A 22,029-nucleotide genomic window follows, 5' to 3' on the forward strand; every position below is an offset into this window, starting at 1 on the left:
CAGTTTTATCTCTTCCGCTTGGAACACATGGTCATTAGGGAACCTCGTCGCCCTAAAATGTCCGTCAAACACCAGAAAAGTGACCTTAACCCTTTTGAATAGTTTTTACCTCCGTTTCTTACGGTTTGTTCAGTTATCTCCGGATTGATACGTGGACTTAAAGCAGGTATTTGACACCTAGAAGAGTTTACTAAGTTTTTTGTTCAATCCCAGAAAGACTGTGACTTAGTTTAATCCTGGCTTTGTAGATAAACTGAGGCCAAGTCTAAGCTCATTCTGTTTTTGAAACCGCACCAAATTCCTCTGAATTTTCATCAAACTTGAAGTGTTTTGTCCAGAGGATTATTTGTGATTTGTACTTTTATAATGTGCTTGTTTTATTTTTCTTATGTACCAGACGAGTGGAAGGATACAACACCACAACGAAACTCAGGTTACCAGGTTTATTGTAACCGTTGATGAGTGAGTGGGAGGTGTATGCTACTCTATGTGTATGTTGCAGGACTATGTGTCGTCCTAGCCATGGGAATTTTACCAGGCGGTGTTATAAGCTTGTGGTGGATGAATCTTTCGTCAGTCCAAGAGGGCGAGGCGAAAAGGGAGTCCGTAAACAAGCAGGTGGTCGAGGGCAGGAGAGAGGCGTCAAGGTCCGTGTCCAGGCAGGGTGGGTTGAGGATCAAGGGAGGCAGTCCAAAGTCGGAGACACAGAGCTTGACACACGGGACAAGACAGGAACTGCAGGAGAAACAAAGGACATGGGACGAGGGAGCAAGGAGGACAAGGAGAACGAGAGGGAAGCCAGAGACGTGAATGCTTACTACAAAGAGTTAACGACGTTTCCGGCGCAGGTTCCAAGGGCCGACTGGTCTTTATGCTGCAGCTCTGATGATGAGCAGGTGCGCTGATTGCTGATAGTCTGCAGCTGCGGCGTTGTGTGATGCGCGTGCGGGGGCGTGTCCTGGCATGCTCCCAGACAGTGTGTTGGAGGATCTTGCAGCGGAAGACTTGAGGGTTCGAGACCGCGCCGGTACAATTTTTGGCCAAAGTAAAACAAAGTAAACAACCTTGAGTTTGTCAGAGTTTGTTGTTGTCGAACACCAAGATGCAGAGAAGGAGGCAGGCATTGAGTAAGAAAACATGGTTTAATAAAACACTAAGACAAACCTGAACAAAAAGGGTAATAACAAAAGGTGGATAACAAACTAAAAGAGCTAGCATGGGAGCTGGAAGATAACGAGCAGGAAACAGAAGTCGTTACTTGTAGTATGAAATCAAACTAGAAGCAGGGAACAAAAAAACAGTAAGATACAAACAGCTACCGAAATGTAGCTTACCGCTACGCTGCAAAGACACGACACAACACGACAGGAGCGACAATACAATAATCCAGCACTGACTGGAGGAACAAAGCAGGTAAAAATAGGAGCGGGCTGGTTGACACCAGGTGTGGACAGGTGCCAATCAGCGGCAGCTGAGGGGAAACAGCGCCCAGGGAGAAACACAGGAAACAGACGAAATAAAAGCGCTGACAGGAAACACTACACACATAGGAAACAAAGAAAAATGCAGAAGAAAAAAATAAAACATAGACTGTCAGGGACAAGCCTGACAGAGTTCTTTATTTTTAAGTTATCATGCCATGATATTACCATTCCGGCCCACTTGGTTATAGATTTTCCTCCATGCGGCCCCTGAGCTAAAATGAGTTTGACAGCCCTGTTCTAGAACATTCACTAGCAGAGGCAATAGAAATCAAGCTGCAGGTCGCAAATGTCACCCGGGACGCACTTAGCATATCCACATTGGATTAGATTTAGCCCAATTATAAAGCTAAATCCTTTGATTTTTCAGTGTTGGTAGTGAAGTGAATAATTATATTAATGTTTATATTTACCTTGGAGAAAGCAAACCACCAAGTTTATTTAAATAGTAGTATTTCAGTTTGAGCACATGATAACAATTAGTTGGACATCCGCAGGTGGATTGGATCAATTCTCGTAGGAAAATAATTGGGACTAAATGGGACTTCAGAATGCAAAAGTGATAGTCTTTTCTCAAGGATAGGGCTACCTGTCTCGCTCAAAGCCAACATTTAAGTTATGACTTAAATGAATTGTTTTGAAGACACTTTCACATGAACATCTTACCTGGTCAGAATGTGTTCTTCTGAATTAACACAGGAAGACGGGATATAAGTCCTTAATTTTTTTGACCTGGGCTCCTCCGGTACTGCAGACCTGCTTAATGACACTTGCTTGAAATAAAGCAACCTTTTGTTTAGCAAAGCTTCTCCGACGTCTCTTTTGATCCTGGGTGACGAGACCAGAAGTAGACTTCAGTAGAACATGTTCCATAGCTACAAACGAGGAAATGAAAGGACGCGAGGACAGTAAACAAGCGTTGGTCCTGAGAAAGAGGAAGCGTTTGCAAGCACAAGCGTTGAATGCAAAAGTATTCTCCAGTGATGGAGGTAAATTAGGGAGAGGTGGGGTTGGTGGCAAATAGTAAAACATCCTGTTTGGTGTGTAGACTCTGTGGGTGAACTTCTATGTTTCAATAATGGCTTTTGCAGCTTATTTGTTCTCAGGCTGCCAAACGTCTTCCCCCCTGGGACTTGACTCTGTGTTCCCATGCAGGAGGAAGAGCAAAGAGCAACAATGCCGTCACTTTGTCTGGAAGTTGCAGTCAAGCGCTCGGGTCAGACGAGGAAATCCCACCCTTTTCTTTAAACGTGCCAGAAAAGAAAAATATTCTCTGCCTTTCAAAAGTCATCAAACGCCACCAGCAGTGGATGTTTAAAAAAAAAAAAAAAAAAAAGCCATATTTATTTACAGCGTTTTTAGGATCTTTGTCTATACCACTGAGGTGTCCTAACTTTTTCCACTGACAACAGAGTGTTATTATTAACATTTAGATTTTTTTCCCCTTACATATTGCCAAACTATGTTACAGTAAATAGAGCAGGGGTCACCAACGCCCGTAAGGACCAGATGAGTCGCCGGCTGGCCTGTTCTAAAAATAGCTCAAATAGCAGCACTTACCAGTGAGCTGCCTCTATTTTTTAAATTGTATTTATTTACTAGCAAGCTGGCTCTACATTTTTAATTCTAAGAGAGACACAACTCAAATAGAATTTGAAAATCCAAGAAAATATTTGAAAGACTTGATCTTCACTTGTTTAAATAAATTATTATTATTTTTTTTTTACATTGCTTCTTATAACTTTCAGAAAGACAATTTGGGAGAAAAAATACAAACTTAAAAATGATTTTAGGATTTTTAAACACATGTACCTTTTTACCTTTTCAAATCCGTCCTCTTCTTTCCTGACAATTTAAATCAAAGTTCAAGTATATCTATTTTCTTTAATTGTAAAGAATAATAAATACAATTTTAATTTAATTCTTTATTTTAGCTTCTGTTTTTTCGACGAAGAATATTTGTGAAATATTTCTTCAAACTTATTATGATTAAAATTCAAAAAAATTATTCTGGCAAATCTAGAAAATCTTTGGAATCAAAATTAAATCTTTTTTCAAAGTCTTTTGAATTTCTTTTAAAATATTTGTTCTGGAAAATCTAGAAGAAATAATGATTTGTCTTTGTTAGAAATATAGCTTGGTCCAATTTGTTATGTGTATCGGCCGGGGACATCTATGCGCTGCTGATCCGGCTCCGCTTGGGATGGTTTCCTGCTTGCTCCGCTTTGGACTGGACTCTCGCGACTGTGTTGGATCCATTATGGATTGAACTTTCACAGTATCATGTTAGACCCGCTCGACATCCATTGCTTTCCTCCTCTCCAAGGTTCTCATAGTCATCATTGTCACCGACGTCCCACTGGGTGTGAGTTTTCCTTGCCCTTATGTGGGCCTACCGAGGATGTCGTAGTGGTTTGTGCAGCCCTTTGAGACACTAGTGATTTAGGGCTATATAAGTAAACATTGATTGATTGATTGATTGATATATTCTAACAAAGCGCAGATTGGATTTTATCTCATTTAAAACATGTCATCAAAATTCTAAAATGTATCTTAAACAGGAAAAATTGCTAATGATGTTCCATAAATTATTTTTTTTATTTTTTCAAAAAGATTTGAATTTGCTAGTTTTTCTCTTCTTTTTTTCGGTTGAATTTTAAAGAGTCAAAATTGAAGATAAACTATGTTTCAAATTTTAATTTTCCTTTTTTTTTGTGTTTTCTCTTCTTGTAAACCGTTCAATTAAGTGTTTTTTTCATCATTTATTCTCAGTTTTGGATTTTGGCCCACTCTGTGTTTGAGTTTGACGCCCCTGGCTTAGAGTAATTGTATAAAGCTCACTTTAATTATAATTATTACATTTGTCAAAATGATTTGATGACGTAACTGTTTTAAGTGCATATATGGCAGAAGGATCTTTGTGTTGAGGGGCTTTTTGGACGCAAGGTGTCATGGGTAATGGCAGTCAGGTGCGGTGGAATCGAGCCACACAGTTTTTTGACCTCACTCATACTTATTCTCACTCATACTTATTCCAACTCGTACTGCAACAAACTCTTTTTATTTTGTCATTCATTTGTTCCCACATCGTGACTGTTTTATGTTTTGAATTATTAAAGGGGAACATTATCACAATTTCAAAAGGGCTAGAAACAATAAAAATTAGTTCCCCGTGGCTTGTTGAATTTTTTTATGTTTTTTTCAAAATTTTACCGGTCTCGGAATATCCCTAAATAAAGCTTTAAAGTGCCTTATTTTCGCTATCTTCGAAACCACTATCCATTTCCCTGTGACGTCACACAGTGCTGCCAATGTAAACAAACAATGCGAATACCGCAGCAAGATATAGCGACATTAGCTCGGATTCAAACTCGGATTCCAGCAGTTTAAGCGATTCAACAGATTACGCATGTATTGAAACAGATGGTTGGAGTATGAAAGTATTGAAGAAGAAACTGAAGCTATTGAGCGGATAGCTATTGACGCTATTCATAGCCATAGCATGGCCGAATAGCTGCGTTAGCATCGCCGGTAAAATGTGCGGACCAAACGATCAGGACTTTCGCATCTTTTGACACTGGAGCAACTTAAATCCGTCGATTGGTAAGTGTTTGTTTCGCATTAAATGTGGGTGTAAGGAAATGTAATATAGTTGCAAATGCATCTGCAGGTTATCCATACATCTCTGTATGTACGGGGCTCGGTTGGTAGAGTGGCCGTAGAGTGCAACTTGAGGGTTGCAGGTTCGATTCCCGCTTCCGCCATCCTAGTCACTGCCGTTGTGTCCTTGGGCAAGACACTTTACCCACGTGCTCCCAGTGCCACCCACACTGGTTTAAATGTAACTTAGATATTGGGTTTCACTATGTAAAGCGCTTTGAGTCACTAGAGAAAAGCGCTATATAAATATAATTCACTTCACTTCTACAAAAAACCTTCCGTAAAAGAAAAAAAAATGTACGACGGAATGACAGACAGAAATACCCATTTTTATATATATATATATATATATATAGATTTATTTATTAAAGTTAAATTGAGCAAATTGGCTATTTCTGGCAATTTATTTAAGTGTGTATCCAACTGGTAGCCCTTCGCATGAATCAGTACCCAAGAAGTAGGTTGGTGACCCCTGACATAGAGTATCGAAAAGGCTTTTCTCCTCCAAATGCAAGTGGATAAACACAAACATCAACATAGTTATCGTAATTCTTGGACTGTTTTTAACCACATTTTTAACCCCGTCTGTGCTTTTTACAACGTTGCGGCTAATGTGTGTATTTATCTGGGTTCACGGGCTTCACACGACGCCAATAAAGGTATCCTCGTCACATAAGACCGATGAAATACCCGAGCGGGTCAGGGTGGACTAATGAAATTGTTCGCATTAAATCAAACACATCATTCAATCAGCCATTTAGCACATTATTGACTCACCCTCGTCATTGAGTAGAAACAACAAAATACACACAATGAGGTGAGTCTGAGGTTGAAGTGGGGGAGGGTTGTGGAGGTTGGTGGTTGGGGAAGGAACCCTCGAACCAGGCAAATTATTTGGCACTTGCCAAGAAAAAGGGATCGATACCAACACGGATGTCGACATTATCCGCCTATTAGTGACATATTTCCCATATCATAACTTCTTTTCATCAAGTTATTTGAATGTTACATCAAGATATATATTTGTGCTCATAAGTTTACACACCCTGGGAGAATTTATGATTTCTCGGCCATTCTTCAGAGAATATGAATGATAACACAAAAGCCTTTCTTCCAAATGTGTGAAGCTATTTATTGGCAAACAACTGTGTTTACTCTTTTGAAATGACAAAAGAAAGTACCCAAATGACCCTGATCAAAAGCTTACATACTCCAGTGGCTTTGAGTTGATAACATGCACAAAAGTTGACCCAAAGAGGTTTGAATGGCTAATCAAGATTCCAATCCTCACCTGTGACATGTTTGTTTGTAATGAATGTTTGTGTATAAAAAGGTCAGCCAGTTTCTGGGCTTCTGACAGACCATTGTCGTCTATGTCCCACTCTCCCTTGTGGAGGGGGTCCGGTCCGATCCGGTGGCCATGTACTGCTTGCCTGTGTATCGGCTGGGGACATCTCTGCGCTGCTGTTCCGCCTCCGCATTGGGATGGTTTCCTACTGGCTCCGCTGTGAACGGGACTCTCGCTGCTGTGTTGGATCCGCTTTGGACTGGACTCTCGCGACTGTGTTGGATCCATTGTGGATTGAACTTTCACAGTATCATGTTAGACCCGCTCGACATCCATTGCTTTCCTCCTCTCCAAGGTTCTCATAGTCATCATTGTCACCGGCGTCCCACTGGGTGTGAGTTTTCCTTGCCCTTATGTGGGCCTACCGAGGATGTCGTGGTGGTTTGTGCAGCCCTTTGAGACACTAGTGATTTAGGGCTATATAAGTAAACATTGATTGATTGATTGATTGATTGCATCTTTCATCCAGTGCTGCACAGACGTTTCTGGATTCTGAGTCATGGGGAAGTGTGAAGTGAAGTGAATTATATTTATATAGCGCTTTTCTCAAGTGACTCAAATCGCTTTACATAGTGACACCCAATATCTCAATCAATCAATCAATCAATGTTTATATAGCCCCAAATCACAAATGTCTCAAAGGACTGCACAAATCATTACGACTACAACATCCTCGGAAGAACCCACAAAAGGGCAAGGAAAACTCACACCCAGTGGGCAGGGAGAATTCACATCCAGTGGGACGCCAGTGACAATGCTGACTATGAGAAACCTTGGAGAGGACCTCAGATGTGGGCAACCCCCCCCCTCTAGGGGACCGAAAGCAATGGATGTCGAGCGGGTCTAACATGATACTGTGAAAGTTCAATCCATAGTGGCTCCAAGACAGCAGCGAGAGTCCCGTCCACAGGAAACCATCTCAAGCGGATCAGCAGCGTAGAGATGTCCCCAACCGATACAGGAGAGCGGTCCATCCTGGGTCCCGACGAGCGGTCCATCCTGGGTCTCGACTCTGGACAGCCAGTACTTCATCCATGGTCATCGGACCGGACCCCCTCCACAAGGGAGGGGGGGACATAGGAGAAAGAAAAGAAGCGGCAGATCAACTGGTCTAAAAAGGAGGTCTATTTAAAGGCTAGAGTATACAGATGAGTTTTAAGGTGAGACTTAAATGCTTCTACTAAGTTACATTTAAACCAGTGTGGGTGGCACTGGGAGCAGGTGGGTAAAGTGTCTTGCCCAAGGACACAACGACAGTAACTAGGATGGCACAAGCGGGAATCGAACCTGCAACCCTCAAGTTGCTGGCACGGGCCACTCTACCAACCGAGCTATGCCGCGGGAAGGCAAAACAATTGCCTAAAACCGGAAAGGGGTATAAAAAGACATCCAAAGAATTGAGAATGCCAATCAGCAGTGTTCAAACGCTGACTAAGAGGCGGTAAATAAGGGATCCGGGTAGACCAGAAGACATTTCAGCCACGATAGCCAGGAAAATTGTTCGACATGCAAAGTAAAATCCACGAAGAACTTCAGCTGAAATACAGGACTCTCTGAAAAATGTGGCCGTTTCAAGATAAACAATAAGGAGGCACTTGAAGAAAAATGGGCTGCATGGTCGAGTCGCCAGAAGAAAGCCATTTCTGCGCAAATGTCACAAAGTTTCCCGCTTCCATTACGCCAAACAGCACAGAAACAAGCCTCGAAACTTCTGAAACAAAGTGATGTGTCATATTCTCTGAAGAATGGCCAAGAAATCATAAATCCTCCCAGGGTATGTAAACTTATGAGCACGACTGTACACGTGTCATTTATGTACAAACCCCGTTTCCATGTGAAATTGTGTTAGATGTAAATATAAACGGAATACAATGATTTGCAAACCCTTTTCAACCCATATTCAGTTGAATGCACTACAAAGACAAGATATTTGATGTTCAAACTTACAAACTTTATTTTTTTGCAAATAATAATGAACTTAGAATTTCATGGCTGCAACATGTGCCAAAGTAGTTGGGAAAGGGCATGTTCACCACTGTGTTACATCACCTTTTCTTTTAACAACACTCAATAAATGTTTGGGAACTGAGGAAACTAATTGTTGAAGCTTTGAGAATGGAATTCTGACGGCGCTTATATGGCAGTATATGTTGTTCCAAAAGCTGTATGTACCTTTCAGCGTTAATGGTGCCTTCACAGATGTGTAATTTACCCATGCCTTGGGCACTAATGCACCCCCATACCATCTCACATGCTGTTTTTTTAACTTTGTGTCGATAACAGTCTGGATGGTTCGCTTCCCCTTTGGTTCGGATGACACGATGTCGAATATTTCTAAAAATAATTTGAAATGTGGACTCGTCAGACCACAGAACACTTTTCCACTTTGCATCATTCCATCTTAGATGATCTCGGGCCCATTGAAGTGGGCGCGTTTCTGGATGTTGTTGATAAATGGCTTTCACTTTGCATAGTAGAGCTTTAACTTGTACTTACAGATGTAGCGACAAACTGTATTTAGTGACAGTGGTTTTCTGAAGTGTTCTTGAGCCCATGTGGTGATATCCTTTAGAGATTGATGTCGGTTTTTGATACAGTGTAACAGTCTGGATGGTTCGCTTCCCCTTTGGTCCGGATGACACGATGTCGAAAATTTCTAAAAACAATTTGAAATGTGGACTCGTCAGACCACAGAACACTTTTCCACTTTGCATCAGTCTATCTTAGATGATCTCGGACCCAGAGAAGCTGGCGGCATTTCTGGATGTTGTTGATAAATGGCTTTCAATTTGCATAGTAGAGCTTTAACTTGCACTTACAGATGTAGCGACAAACTGTATTTAGTGACAGTGGTTTTCTGAAGTGTTCTTGAGCCCATGTGGTGATATCCTTTAGAGATTGATGTCGGTTTTTGATACAGTGTAACAGTCTGGATGGTTCGCTTCCCCTTTGGTCCGGATGACACGATGTCGAAAATTTCTAAAAACAATTTGAAATGTGGACTCGTCAGACCACAGAACACTTTTCCACTTTGCATCAGTCTATCTTAGATGATCTCGGGCCCAGAGAAGCCGGCGGCATTTCTGGATGTTGTTAATAAATGGCTTTCGCTTTGCATAGTAGAGCTTTAACTTGTACTTACAAATGTAGCGACAAACTGTATTTAGTGACAGTGGTTTTTTGAAGTGTTCTTGAGCCCATGTGGTGATATCCTTTAGAGATTGATGTCGGTTTTTGATACAGTGTACCAGTCAGGATGGTTCGCTTCCCCTTTGGTTCGGATGACACGATGTCGAATATTTCTAAAAACAATTTGAAATGTGGACTCGTCAGACCACAGAACACTTTTCCACTTTGCATCAGTCCATCTTAGATGATCTCGGGCCCAGAGAAGCCGGCAGCCTTTCTGGATGTTGTTGATAAATGGCTTTCGCTTTGCATAGTAGAGCTTTAACTTGTACTTACAAATGTAGCGACAAACTGTATTTAGTGACAGTGGTTTTCTGAAGTGTTCTTGAGCCCATGTGGTGATATCCTTTAGAGATTGATGTCGGTTTTTGATACAGTGTAACATTCAGGATGGTTCGCTTCCCCTTTGGTTCGGATGACACGATGTCGAATATTTCTAAAAATAATTTGAAATGTGGACTCGTCAGACCACAGAACACTTTTCCACTTTGCATCAGTCCATCTTAGATGATCTCGGGCCCAGAGAAGCCGGCGGCCTTTCTGGATGTTGTTGATAAATGGCTTTCGCTTTGCATAGTAGAGCTTTAACTTGTAATTACAGATGTAGCGACAAACTGTATTTAGTGACAGTGGTTTTCTGAAGTGTTCTTGAGCCCATGTGGTGATATCTTTTAGAGATTGATGTCGGTTTTTGATACAGCGTAACAGTCTGGATGGTTCGCTTCCCCTTTGGTTCGGATGACACGATGTCGAATATTTCTAAGAACAATTTGAAATGTGAACTCGTCAGACTACAGAACACTTTTCCACTTTGCATCAGTCCATCTTAGATGATCTCGGACCCAGAGAAGCCGGCGGCCTTTCTGGATGTTGTTGATAAATGGCTTTCGCTTTGCATAGTAGAGCTTTAACTTGCACTTACCGATGTAGCGACAAACTGTATTTAGTGACAGTGGTTTTCTGAAGTGTTCTTGAGCCCATGTGGTGATATCCTTTAGAGATTGATGTCGGTTTTTGATACAGTGTAACAGTCAGGATGGTTCGCTTCCCCTTTGGTTCGGATGACACGATGTCGAATATTTCTAAAAACAATTTGAAATGTGAACTCGTCAGACCACAGAACACTTTTCCACTTTGCATCAGTCCATCTTAGATGATCTCGGACCCAGAGAAGCCGGCGGCCTTTCTGGATGTTGTTGATAAATGGCTTTCGCTTTGCATAGTAGAGCTTTAACTTGCACTTACCGATGTAGCGACAAACTGTATTCAGTGACAGTGGTTTTCTGAAGTGTTCTTGAGCCCATGTGGTGATATCTTTTAGAGATTGATGTCGCTTTTTGATACAGTGTAAGAGTCTGGATGGTTCACTTCCCCTTTAGTTTGGATGACACGATGTCGAATATTTCTAAAAACAATTTGAAATGTGGACTCGTCAGACCACAGAACACTTTTCCACTTTGCATCAGTCCATCTTAGATGATCTCGGGCCCATTGAAGTGGGCGCGTTTCTGGATGTTGTTGATAAATGGCTTTCGCTTTGCATAGTAGAAGTTTAACTTGTATTTACAGATGTAGCGACAAACTGTATTTAGTGACAGTGGTTTTCTGAAGTGTTCTTGAGCCCATGTGGTGATATCTTTTAGAGATTGATGTCGGTTTTTGATACAGCGTAACAGTCAGGATGGTTCGCTTCCCCTTTGGTTCGGATGACACGATGTCGAATATTTCTAAAAACAATTTGAAATGTGAACTCGTCAGACCACAGAACACTTTTCCACTTTGCATCAGTCCATCTTAGATGATCTCGGGCCCAGAGAAGCCGGCGGCATTTCTGGATGTTGTTGATAAATGGCTTTCGCTTTGCATAGTAGAGCTTTAACTTGTACTTACAGATGTAGCGACAAACTGTATTTAGTGACGGTGGTTTTCTGAAGTGTTCTTGAGCCCATGTGGTGATATCCTTTAGAGATTGACGTCGGTTTTTGATACAGTGCCGTCTGAGGGATGGACGGTCACGGTCATTTAATGTTGGTTTCCGGCCATGCGGCTTACGTGGAGTGATTTCTCCAGATTCTCTGAACCCTTTGATGATATTATGGACTGTAGATGTTGAAATCCCTAAATTTCTTGCAATTGCACTTTGAGAAACGTTGTTCTTAAACTGTTTGACTATTTGCTCACGCAGTTGTGGACAAAGGGGTGTACCTCGCCCCATCCTTTCTTGTGAAAGACTGAGCATTTTTTTGGGAAGCTGTTTTTATACCCAATCATGGCACCCACCTGTTCCCAATTAGCCTGCACACCTGTGGGATGTTCCAAATAAGTGTTTGATGAGCATTCCTCAACTTTATCAGTATCTATTGCCACCTTTGCCAACTTCTTTGTCACGTGTTGCTGGCATCAAATTCGAAAGTTAATGATTATTTGCACAAAAAAAATAAATGTTTATCAGTTTGAACATCAAATATGTTGTCTTTGTAGCATATTCAACTGAATATGGGTTGAAAATGATTTGCAAATCATTGTATTCTGTTTATATTTACATCTAACACAATTTCCCAACTCATATGGAAACGGGGTTCGTATGTACAATATAATAGTCGTCATCTTTCCAACTCCTCTCCAGCATGTAGGAATAATCAAATATCTGAACCTCAGTATTGTTGGAGCTTGCGTGAAAAATATAAATAAGAAAGAAAAAAAAACACGGAAAATAAGAAAGAATGTACAAGAGAGTCTATTTAGTCTTCATTGCACGTATTTGAGTTGTGTGGAGAAACTGGACGATTACCTCAGATTGACGCGGCGACAGTCCGTCCGTATCCGTGACGACCAAAAAGAGTTTGACTGCGTGCGCTGTGGATTCCACTCCCGAGTCTCGTAAATCCAGTGGAAAGACGTCACAGTGAGATTTCTTTGAATGTGCTGAAATCAAAGTTTCTCCAGGACACTAAAAAGATGGAGAGTTCCTCTTCAAGGACACGTAGGTCGGGGGCTCACACAAAGGGGCTGTCTGATCGGAATATGTCGGAGTAGCTTTTGCCGTTGTTCTGCTCGACGTGACTCTCGATGCTGTAGCAGCGGTGGACCTCGGTGAGCGACGACGCCGCGTAGGAGGCCGAGCGGAAGAGGTCGGCGTTGGCGAACGTGCCGGCGAACTGCATCTGCTGCTGGTTCCAGTGTCTCCGCAGGACTGTCTGGACCTGCAGGCGAGGTGGGGTCGAAGGTTAGAGGTGGCATGGAGTTACTACGTCTTCATTTGAATGGACGGAATTAGAGATGTCCGATACCATGTGCTAATCAGACATATTTGGTCGCGGCGTGACTGCCAGCTAATCCATGCTAACATGCTATTTATCGGCGGTGCTAAAGCAGACATGGCACAGAGATGTATGGATAACCTGCAGATGCATTTGCAACGATAAAGTCAACGAAATCACAAAGGTGAGTTTTATTGATGTTGACTTAAATGCTAATCAGACATATTTGGTCGCGGTGTGACTGCCAGCTAATCGATGCTAACATGCTACGCTAATCGACGCTAACAAGCTATTTACCGGCGGTGCTAAAGCAAACATGGCACAGAGATGTATGGATAACCTGCAGATGCATTTGCAACGATAAGGTCAACGAAATCACAAAGGTGAGTTTTATTGATGTTGACTTAAATGCTAATCAGACATATTTGGTCGCGGTGTGACTGCCAGCTAATCGATGCTAACATGCTACGCTAATCGACGCTAACAAGCTATTTACCAGCGGTGCTAAAGCAGACATGGCACAGAGATGTATGGATAACCTGCAGATGCATTTGCAACGATAAAGTCAATGAAATCACAAAGGTGAGTTTTGTTGATGTTGACTGCCAGCTAATCGGTGCTAACATGCTACGCTAATCGATGCTAACATGCTATTTACCAGCGGTGCTAAAGCAGACATGGCACAGAGATGTATGGATAACCCGCAGATGCATTTGCAACGATAAAGTCAACGAAAACACAAAGGTGAGTTTTGTTGATGTTGACTGCCAGCTAATCGGTGCTAACATGCTACGCTAATCGATGCTAACATGCTATTTACCGGCAGTGCTAAAGCAGACATGGCACAGAGATGTATGGATAACCCGCGGATGCATTTGCAACAATAAAGTCAACGAAATCACAAAGGTGAGTTTTGTTGATGTTGACTGCCAGCTAATTGATGCTAACATGCTATGCTAATCGATGCTAACATGCTATTTACCGGCGGTGCCAAAGCAGACATGGCATAGAGATGTATGGATAACCTGCAGATGCATTTGCAACGATAAAGTCAACAAAATGACAAAGGTGAGTTTTGTTGATGTTGACTGCCAGCTAATCGATGCTAACATGCTACGCTAATCGACGCTAACATGCTATTTACCGGCGATGCTAAAGCAGACATGGCACAGAGATGTATGGATAACCTGCAGATGCATTTGCAACGATAAAGTCAACGAAATCACAAAGGTGAGTTTTGTTGATGTTTACTGCCAGCTAATCGATGCTAACATGCTACGCTAATCGACGCTAACATGCTATTTACCGGCGGTGCTAAAGCAGACATGGCACAGAGATTTATGGATAACCTGCAGATGCATTTGCAACGATAAAGTCAACGAAATCACAAAGGTGAGTTTTATTGATGTTGACTTAAATGCTAATCAGACATATTTGGTCGCGGTGTGACTGCCAGCTAATCGATGCTAACATGCTACGCTAATCGATGCTAACATGCTATTTACCGGCGGTGCTAAAGCAGACATGGCACAGAGATGTATGGATAACCTGCAGATGCATTTGCAACGATAAAGTCAACGAAATCACAAAGGTGAGTTTTGTTGATGTTGACTGCCAACTAATCGATGCTAACATGCTACGCTAATCGATGATAACATGCTATTTACCAGTGGTGCTAAAGCAGACATGGCACAGAGATGTATGGATAACCCGCAGATGCATTTGCAACAATAAAGTCAACGAAATCACAAAGGTGAGTTTTATTGATGTTGACTTAAATGCTAATCAGACATATTTGGTCGCGGAGTGACTGCCAGCTAATCGATGCTAACATGCTACGCTAATCGATGCTAACATGCTATTTACCGGCGGTGCTAAAGCAGACATGGCACAGAGATGTATGGATAACCTGCAGATGCATTTGCAACGATAAAGTCAACGAAATCACAAAGGTGAGTTTTGTTGATGTTGACTGCCAGCAAATCGGTGCTAACATGCTACGCTAATCGATGCTAACATGCTATTTACCAGCGGTGCTAAAGCAGACATGGCACAGAGATGTATGGATAACCTGCAGATGCATTTGCAACGATAAAGTCAACGAAATCACAAAGGTGAGTTTTGTTGATGTTGACTGCCAGCTAATCGGTGCTAACATGCTATGCTAATCGATGCTAACATGCTATTTACCAGCAGTGCTAAAGCAGACATGGCACAGAGATGTATGGATAACCCGCAGATGCATTTGCAACAATAAAGTCAACGAAATCACAAAGGTGAGTTTTGTTGATGTTGACTGCCAGCTAATCGATGCTAACATGCTATGCTAATCGATGCTAACATGCTATTTACCAGCAGTGCTAAAGCAGACATGGCACAGAGATGTATGGATAACCTGCAGATGCATTTGCAACGATAAAGTCAACGAAATCACAAAGGTGAGTTTTGTTGATGTTGACTGCCAGCTAATCGGTGCTAACATGCTACGCTAATCGATGCTAACATGCTATTTACCGGCAGTGCTAAAGCAGACATGGCACAGAGATGTATGGATAACCTGCAGATGCATTTGCAACGATAAAGTCAACGAAATCACAAAGGTGAGTTTTGTTGATGTTGACTGCCAGCTAATCGGTGCTAACATGCTATGCTAATCGACGCTAACATGCTATTTACCAGCGATGCTAAAGCAGACATGGCACAGAGATGTATGGATAACCTGCAGATGCATTTGAAACGATAAAGTCAACGAAATCACAAAGGTGAGTTTTGTTGATGTTGACTGCCAGCTAATCGATGCTAACATGCTATTTATCGGCGGTGCTAAAGCAGACATGGCACAGAGATGTATGGATAACCTGCAGATGCATTTGCAACGATAAAGTCAACGATATCACAAAGGTGAGTTTTGTTGATGTTGACTGCCAGCTAATCGGTGCTAACATGCTATGCTAATCGATGCTAACGTGCTATTTACCGGCAGTGCTAAAGCAGACATGGTACAGAGATGTATGGATAACCTGCAGATGCATTTGCAACTATATTACGTTTCCTTCCACCCACATTTAATGCGAAACAAACACTTACCAATCGGCGGATTTAAGTTGCTCCAGTGTCACAAGATGCGAAAGTCCTGATCGTTTGGTCCGCACATTTTACCGGCGATGCTAACGCAGCTATTCGGCCATGCTATGGCTATGAATAGCGTCAATAGCTATTCGCTCAATAGCTTCAGTTTCTTCTTCAATACTTTCATACTCCAACCATCTGTTTCAATACATGCGTAATCTGTTGAATCGCTTAAGTCGCTGAAATTCGAGTCTGAATCCGAGCTAATGTCGCTATATCTTGCTATGCTATTCGCAATTTTTTGTTTACATTGGCAGCACTGTGTGACGTCACAGGGAAATGGATAGTTGCATCGCAAATAGCGAAAATCAAGCACTTTAAAGCTTTTTTTAGGGATATTCCAAGACTGGTAAAATTTTGAAAAAAACTTCAAAAAATACAACAAGCCACTGGGAACTGATTTTTATTGTTTTTACCCCTTTTGAAATTGTGATAATGTTCCCCTTTAAAGTGTTAAAAAATAAATTATACATTTTTTTTACTGTTTACTTTTAACACAATAATCAAACGTTGATGTTTTCATATGGCAACCACACAACATATGCAATATTTTTTCCACATAAAACATTTTAAAGTGATACTTTTTAAGTAATAATTCATTATAACATAGCTTTCTTTGTCCTTTTTTTTTGATTGGCAACACTAAATTGGCCCTAGTGTTTGAATGTGAGTATGAATGTTGTCTGTCTATCTGTGTTGGCCCTGTGATGATGTGGTGACTTGTCCAGGGTGTACCCCGCCTTCCGCCCGATTGTACCTGAGATAGGCGCCACCGCCCCCTGCGACCCCAAAAGGGAATAAGTGGTAGAAAATGGATGGATGGAAATTGGCCCTAGTGTGTGAATGTGAGTGTGAATGTTGTTTGTCTATCTGTGTTGGCCCTGTGATGATGTGGTGACTTGTCCAGGGTGCACCCCGCCTTCCGCCCGATTGTAGCTGAGATAGGCGCTAACGCCCCCCGCGACCCCAAAAGGGAATAAGCGGTAGAAAATGGATGGATGGAAATGGGCCCTAGTGTTTGAATGTGAGTATGAATGTTGTCTGTCTATCTGTGTTGGCCCTGCGATGAGGTGGCGACTTGTCCAGGGTGCACCCCGCCTTCCGCCCGATTGTAGCTGAGATAGGCGCTAACGCCCCCCGCGACCCCAAAAGGGAATAAGCGGTACAAAATGGATGGATGGATGGATGGATGGAAAAAAAAAAAAATAAAGACAAAAGGAACCGCCTTCCGCCCGATTGTAGCTGAGATATTCGCCAGTGCCCCCCGCGACCCCAAAAAAGGGAATAAGCGGTAAAAAATGGATGGATGGAACAAAAAAACTGCCTGAATGGCAGCTTTGTGTTTTTTCATTAGATTTCACCTCATTCCACTTTTTTTTAAATGTTTATTTTTATTTTTGCAACACTATCAATTTTGCAATTTTTGCAGAATGTGTGGCATCCGTGACTTAGGACCAAAACACTTAAAACAAGTAAAACATCAACATAAAATCTGCTTAGTGAGAAGAATTATCTTATCAGACGGAACATAAGCAAATATTGCCCTTATTTGAGATATTTAATCTTCATAGATTTCAGTTTTTGTAGTCTCATGAAGTCAAATTAACTAGTATTTACTATTTTATTTCTAAAATCTAGTCTTTTTTAATCCTATTTCTCGTCAGCTCTTTTTCGCTGTGAATGTATTGCAGACGGCTGTGCAAACATCAAGTGTTGCTTACCTCTCCGTTGAAGAAGCAGAAAATGGTGGACACGAGCAGACCCTGCAAAAGAGATTGTTTTTTTTTAATGAATCATGAAAATGCCTTAAACCAGGGGTGTCCAAAGTGCGTAAAATGTTAGTGACTGAGACCCTTTATGCTCCCCAGGAACCATAAGGATTAAAAAAAATTAAAGCTGCAAGCAGCGTTGGTCGGGCCCGCCTTTGGCTGCTGCCCCCGCGACCCAAACCCGGATAAGCGGTAGAAGCATGGATAGTAGCTACTATTATTATAGGGTATTGTGTGTAGAATTTTGAGGACAAAAAAGCTTTAATTCCATTTCACATTGTCATCGTCTACTGTTAGCCATAAGTGTCCCAATACTTTTGCCTAGTGTTAGTCCTAAGTGTCCCAATACTTTTATCAAGTGGTAGTAGCCATCTTGAGACAACAGCAGCGCAGGAGCATCAGCGCAGTTGATCTTTGAAGGGTCATAAACTCAAAACCGGAGCAGTAATCAAAACTCTTTCGATAACCTTTATTCAGAAGGGTTCAAAATCTCTCCTGTTTAAGTTTGACGCAGAAACGACAAACGGGCTCAGAGGAGATAACGTTTGAAAAAAGGTGACGGGTGTTTACAAAACTTTTATTTTGAAGGGGTGATTTTTAACTTCCTGTTGATTTTTGCTGAAGGATGTCAGTTATTAAAACGTAGGTCTAAGTGAGACCTACATTGAGGTTTTTGTTTCATGTCTGTCCGACATTCCTACCGGAAGTTACAAGCAGTTTTATCTGTTTTCTGTTCCTAGGAGCAGTTTTTTCTGTATTTTAATAAAAAATTCGATAGAGCGCCATTTTGAGTTTTGGGGTTTGGTTTTTTCATTAGATCGCAATATTCTCCAGTCCTTATGTGTGCGCCAAGTTTGGTGACTTTTGAAGCATTTTAACGGGGTCAAATTACAGCGCAAAGAGGCAAAATTGCATTTTTTTGCAAAAATGTTATTTTGAAGGGGTTTTTGCCAACATCCTGTATATTTTTGCTGAAAGAAGTGAGTGTATGAAAATTGGGTCTAAGTGAGACCTACATAGGAGTTTTTGTTTCGTGCCGCTATGACATTCCTAACAGAAGTTACATGCAGTTTTGTCTGTAATTTTTTCCCAGGGGGCGCTAGAGCGCAATTTTCATTTTGGGGGATTGGTTGCTTAATATGTTGGGAAGGTTTGCTATACCGACGTGTGTGTCAAATTTGGTGTGTTTTGAAGCATGTTAAGGGGGTCAAATTACAGCGCGTAGGTGCGGAATAATAATAAAACACAGCAATTTCAATAGGGTCCTTGGCCCATGGCAAAGGACTCCACAGGGAGTCCTTTGCCATGGACCAAGGACCCTAATAAAACGCACGAAAAACAATAGGTCCTTTGGCCATTGCCAAAGGACTCCCTGTGGGAGTCCTTTAGCAATGGGCCATGTGGGCCCTAATAATAAAACGCACGAAAAACAAAATGTCCTTTGGCCATTGCCAAAGGACTCCCTGGCAATGGGCCATGCGGGCCCTAATAATAAAACCCATATATTTTGTTATGCTGTGGAATAAGTTTGGACACCCCTGCCTTGGACCCTTTCCCAGCTGACACTTGCTGCTCTGAGGAGAAGAACACTTTCTTCGTGCCTTATGTTCCGACTCAGTACCGACCTGGTAATGCATGAGGATCTCCATGATGTAGAGATAGATCTCGGAGACCCAGTGCTCCTGAGGCTTGTAGGGCAGCAGCACGAACTGAATGCCGAGCAGCGGGATGAGGATGAGCGTGGCCCTCACCGCCCTCATGTACAGGCTGGACTCGGCCTGGTGGGTCACTCTCAGCTTGGTGATGAGAACCCGCACGATGTTCAGCAAGAAAAAGAGGTTCACCTTGAGGCAGAAAGGCGAGTCAGTTATATTCTGTTTTGCTTAAGACTCTATTCTTTCCTGTTTTTGCACTTCCTTGTTTGCTTTGTTACCATGACTACCCATTAGTATTCACCTGTACTCATGTCACACACCTATCTCACATTTTGCACTCGCATACCTGTCACTAATCATGTCGATTATTTTGTCACGCCTATGGATTATGTTTTGTTTTTGTCATGTTGTGTTTAGTTTCTTGGACATTCGGTTCTGTTTTTGCACTTCCTGGTTTCCTGGTCTTCAGCCCTTCAGCCCTCACACCTGTCACTAATCACCATAGTCATTATTCAAGCCATTCGTTTTCTGTCCTCGTCCTGGCAACATTACCTAGCTACCTACCTTTCCTTCTGAGTACTTAACCACGTTTTCATGTACCGACCTTCATGCCATGCTGTTTGTTGTTTTGACCACGCCACGTCAGTTTTTGTATTGATGCCTCAGTGCAAGTTTATGGTTTGTTTTGTGCCACAATTAGTGTATTTTGTTCATTTGTATGTAGATAGATAGTACTTTATTGATTCCTTCAGGTGAGTTCCTTCAGGAAAATTAAAACATATAGTCATGCCATTGTGCCTATTTTTGTTTTAGTATAGTCTAGTTTGTTATCCGCCATTGTGCACGCCCTTTGTTTTCCTGTTTTGTATTATAGTGTTTGAATAAATCAAATATGTACTCACACTCTCGTCCGGCTCGTGCCAATAATTCTTTGCGTGGAAGAAGCAAAACAAATCCTAGTCCAAGTTTGACATATTTAAAGCGAAAGTCGCCAGGAAGTCAGCCTGGCGACTTTACCTCTACTCATTTCATGCCATGCCTGTTACTCATACTGTCCATAGTTTCCCCTCCTGTTCTTTTTTTATGTCACAGTAATCGAGTTTTATTTTTTGTCCATAAGGTTCTGCCTTAGGGCTGGTTTTTGTTTTTATAGCCAAGTTTTGTACTTCCGCCCTTGTGTGCGCCTTTTGTTTGCCTTTTTTGTATTTATAGTGTAAAAATAAAATATGTCTTTACCTTCACGCCTTGCAAAAGGCCAACTTTCCTTTGCCTTACAGATAAAACAAACCTCAAAGTCCACGTTTTGACAGAAAGTTGCCAGCAGAAACTTTATTAATAGGGGTGTGGGAAAAAATTGATTCGAATACAAATCGAATCGAATACGTTGTGCGGTTCAGAATCGATTCTCTTTTTTTTTTTTATTGATTTCTTTTTTTTTAATTAATCCAACAAACCACTACACATCAATACCATAACAATACAATCAAATTCCAAAACCGAACCTGACCCAGCAACACTCAGAACTGCAATAAACAGAGCAATTGAGAGAAGACGACACAGAACAAACCAAAAGTAGTGAAACAAAAATGAATATCATCAACAACAGTATCAATATTAGTTATAATTTCAGCATAGAAGTGATTAAAAATCACTCATTGACATTATCATTAGACATTTATAAAAATAATAATAAAGTGTCACAGTGGCTTACACTTGCATCGCATCTCATAAGCTCATAAGTGTTATATGTATTATTAGTTAAATTTTACAATAACAATGTTGTTAAGAGACTTTTTAGACTCTAAAAATGTTGGTCATACTTAAAAATGCACAAATGTAGTTGTATTCAGTGTTGAAAAATGTTGTCTATGTTTTAGTGTTTCCTTTGTGTGTGTTTAGTATTTCCTGTCCTTAGTTCCTGTCAGCGCTCTTATTTTGTCTGTTTCCCTGTTTTTTTCCCCTGTGCGCTGTTTTCCCCTCAGGTGCGGCTAATTGGCACCTGGTCACACCTGGTGTCAATCAGCCCGCTGCTATTTTACTTGGTTTGTTCCTCCAGTCAGTGCTGGATTATTGTCTTGTCTTGTCGATGTTGCTCCCGTGTCATGTATTATTGCTCCTGTCGTGTCGTACCTGTCAGGATTTTCCCTGACAGTTTGTCTATGTTTTAGTTTTTCCTTTGTGTGTGTTTAGTATTTCCTGTCCTTAGTTCCTGTCAGCGCTCTTATTTTGTCTGTTTCCCTGTTTTTTTCCCTGTGCGCTGTTTTCCCCTCAGGTGCGGCTAATTGGCACCTGGTCACACCTGGTGTCAATCAGCCCGCTCCTATTTTACCTGCTTTGTTCCTCCAGTCAGTGCTGGATTATTGTTGTCTTGTCTTGTCGATGTTGCTCTCGTGTCATGTATTATTGCTCCTGTCGTGTCGTACCTGTCAGGCTTTCCCCTGACAGTTTGTCTATGTTTTAGTTTTTCCTTTGTGTGTGTTTAGTATTTCCTGTCAGCGCTCTTATTTTGTCTGTTTCCCTGTTTTTTTCCCCTGTGCG

The 22,029-nt window shown here is 41.6% G+C and overlaps 1 protein-coding gene across 1 annotated transcript in view; it reads right to left on the reverse strand.

Annotated features, from left to right (window-relative positions):
- Nucleotides 1-1,123: 1,123 nt before the first annotated feature.
- calcrlb (calcitonin receptor-like b) overlaps nucleotides 1,124-22,029 on the reverse strand; it is a 49,498-nt gene continuing 28,592 nt past the window's right edge. Inside the window, exons 11-13 of the mRNA XM_061889006.1 lie at nucleotides 19,462-19,680; nucleotides 17,789-17,830; nucleotides 1,124-12,881 (exon numbers count right to left, since the gene is read on the reverse strand). Coding sequence (XP_061744990.1) covers nucleotides 12,675-12,881; nucleotides 17,789-17,830; nucleotides 19,462-19,680 — 468 coding nt within the window. The 3' untranslated portion in view covers nucleotides 1,124-12,674. The remainder of the gene's footprint in view (nucleotides 12,882-17,788; nucleotides 17,831-19,461; nucleotides 19,681-22,029) is intronic.

The sequence above is a fragment of the Nerophis ophidion genome, linkage group LG27 (genome assembly GCF_033978795.1).
Source record: "Nerophis ophidion isolate RoL-2023_Sa linkage group LG27, RoL_Noph_v1.0, whole genome shotgun sequence".
NCBI classification, from domain to species: domain Eukaryota; kingdom Metazoa; phylum Chordata; class Actinopteri; order Syngnathiformes; family Syngnathidae; genus Nerophis; species Nerophis ophidion.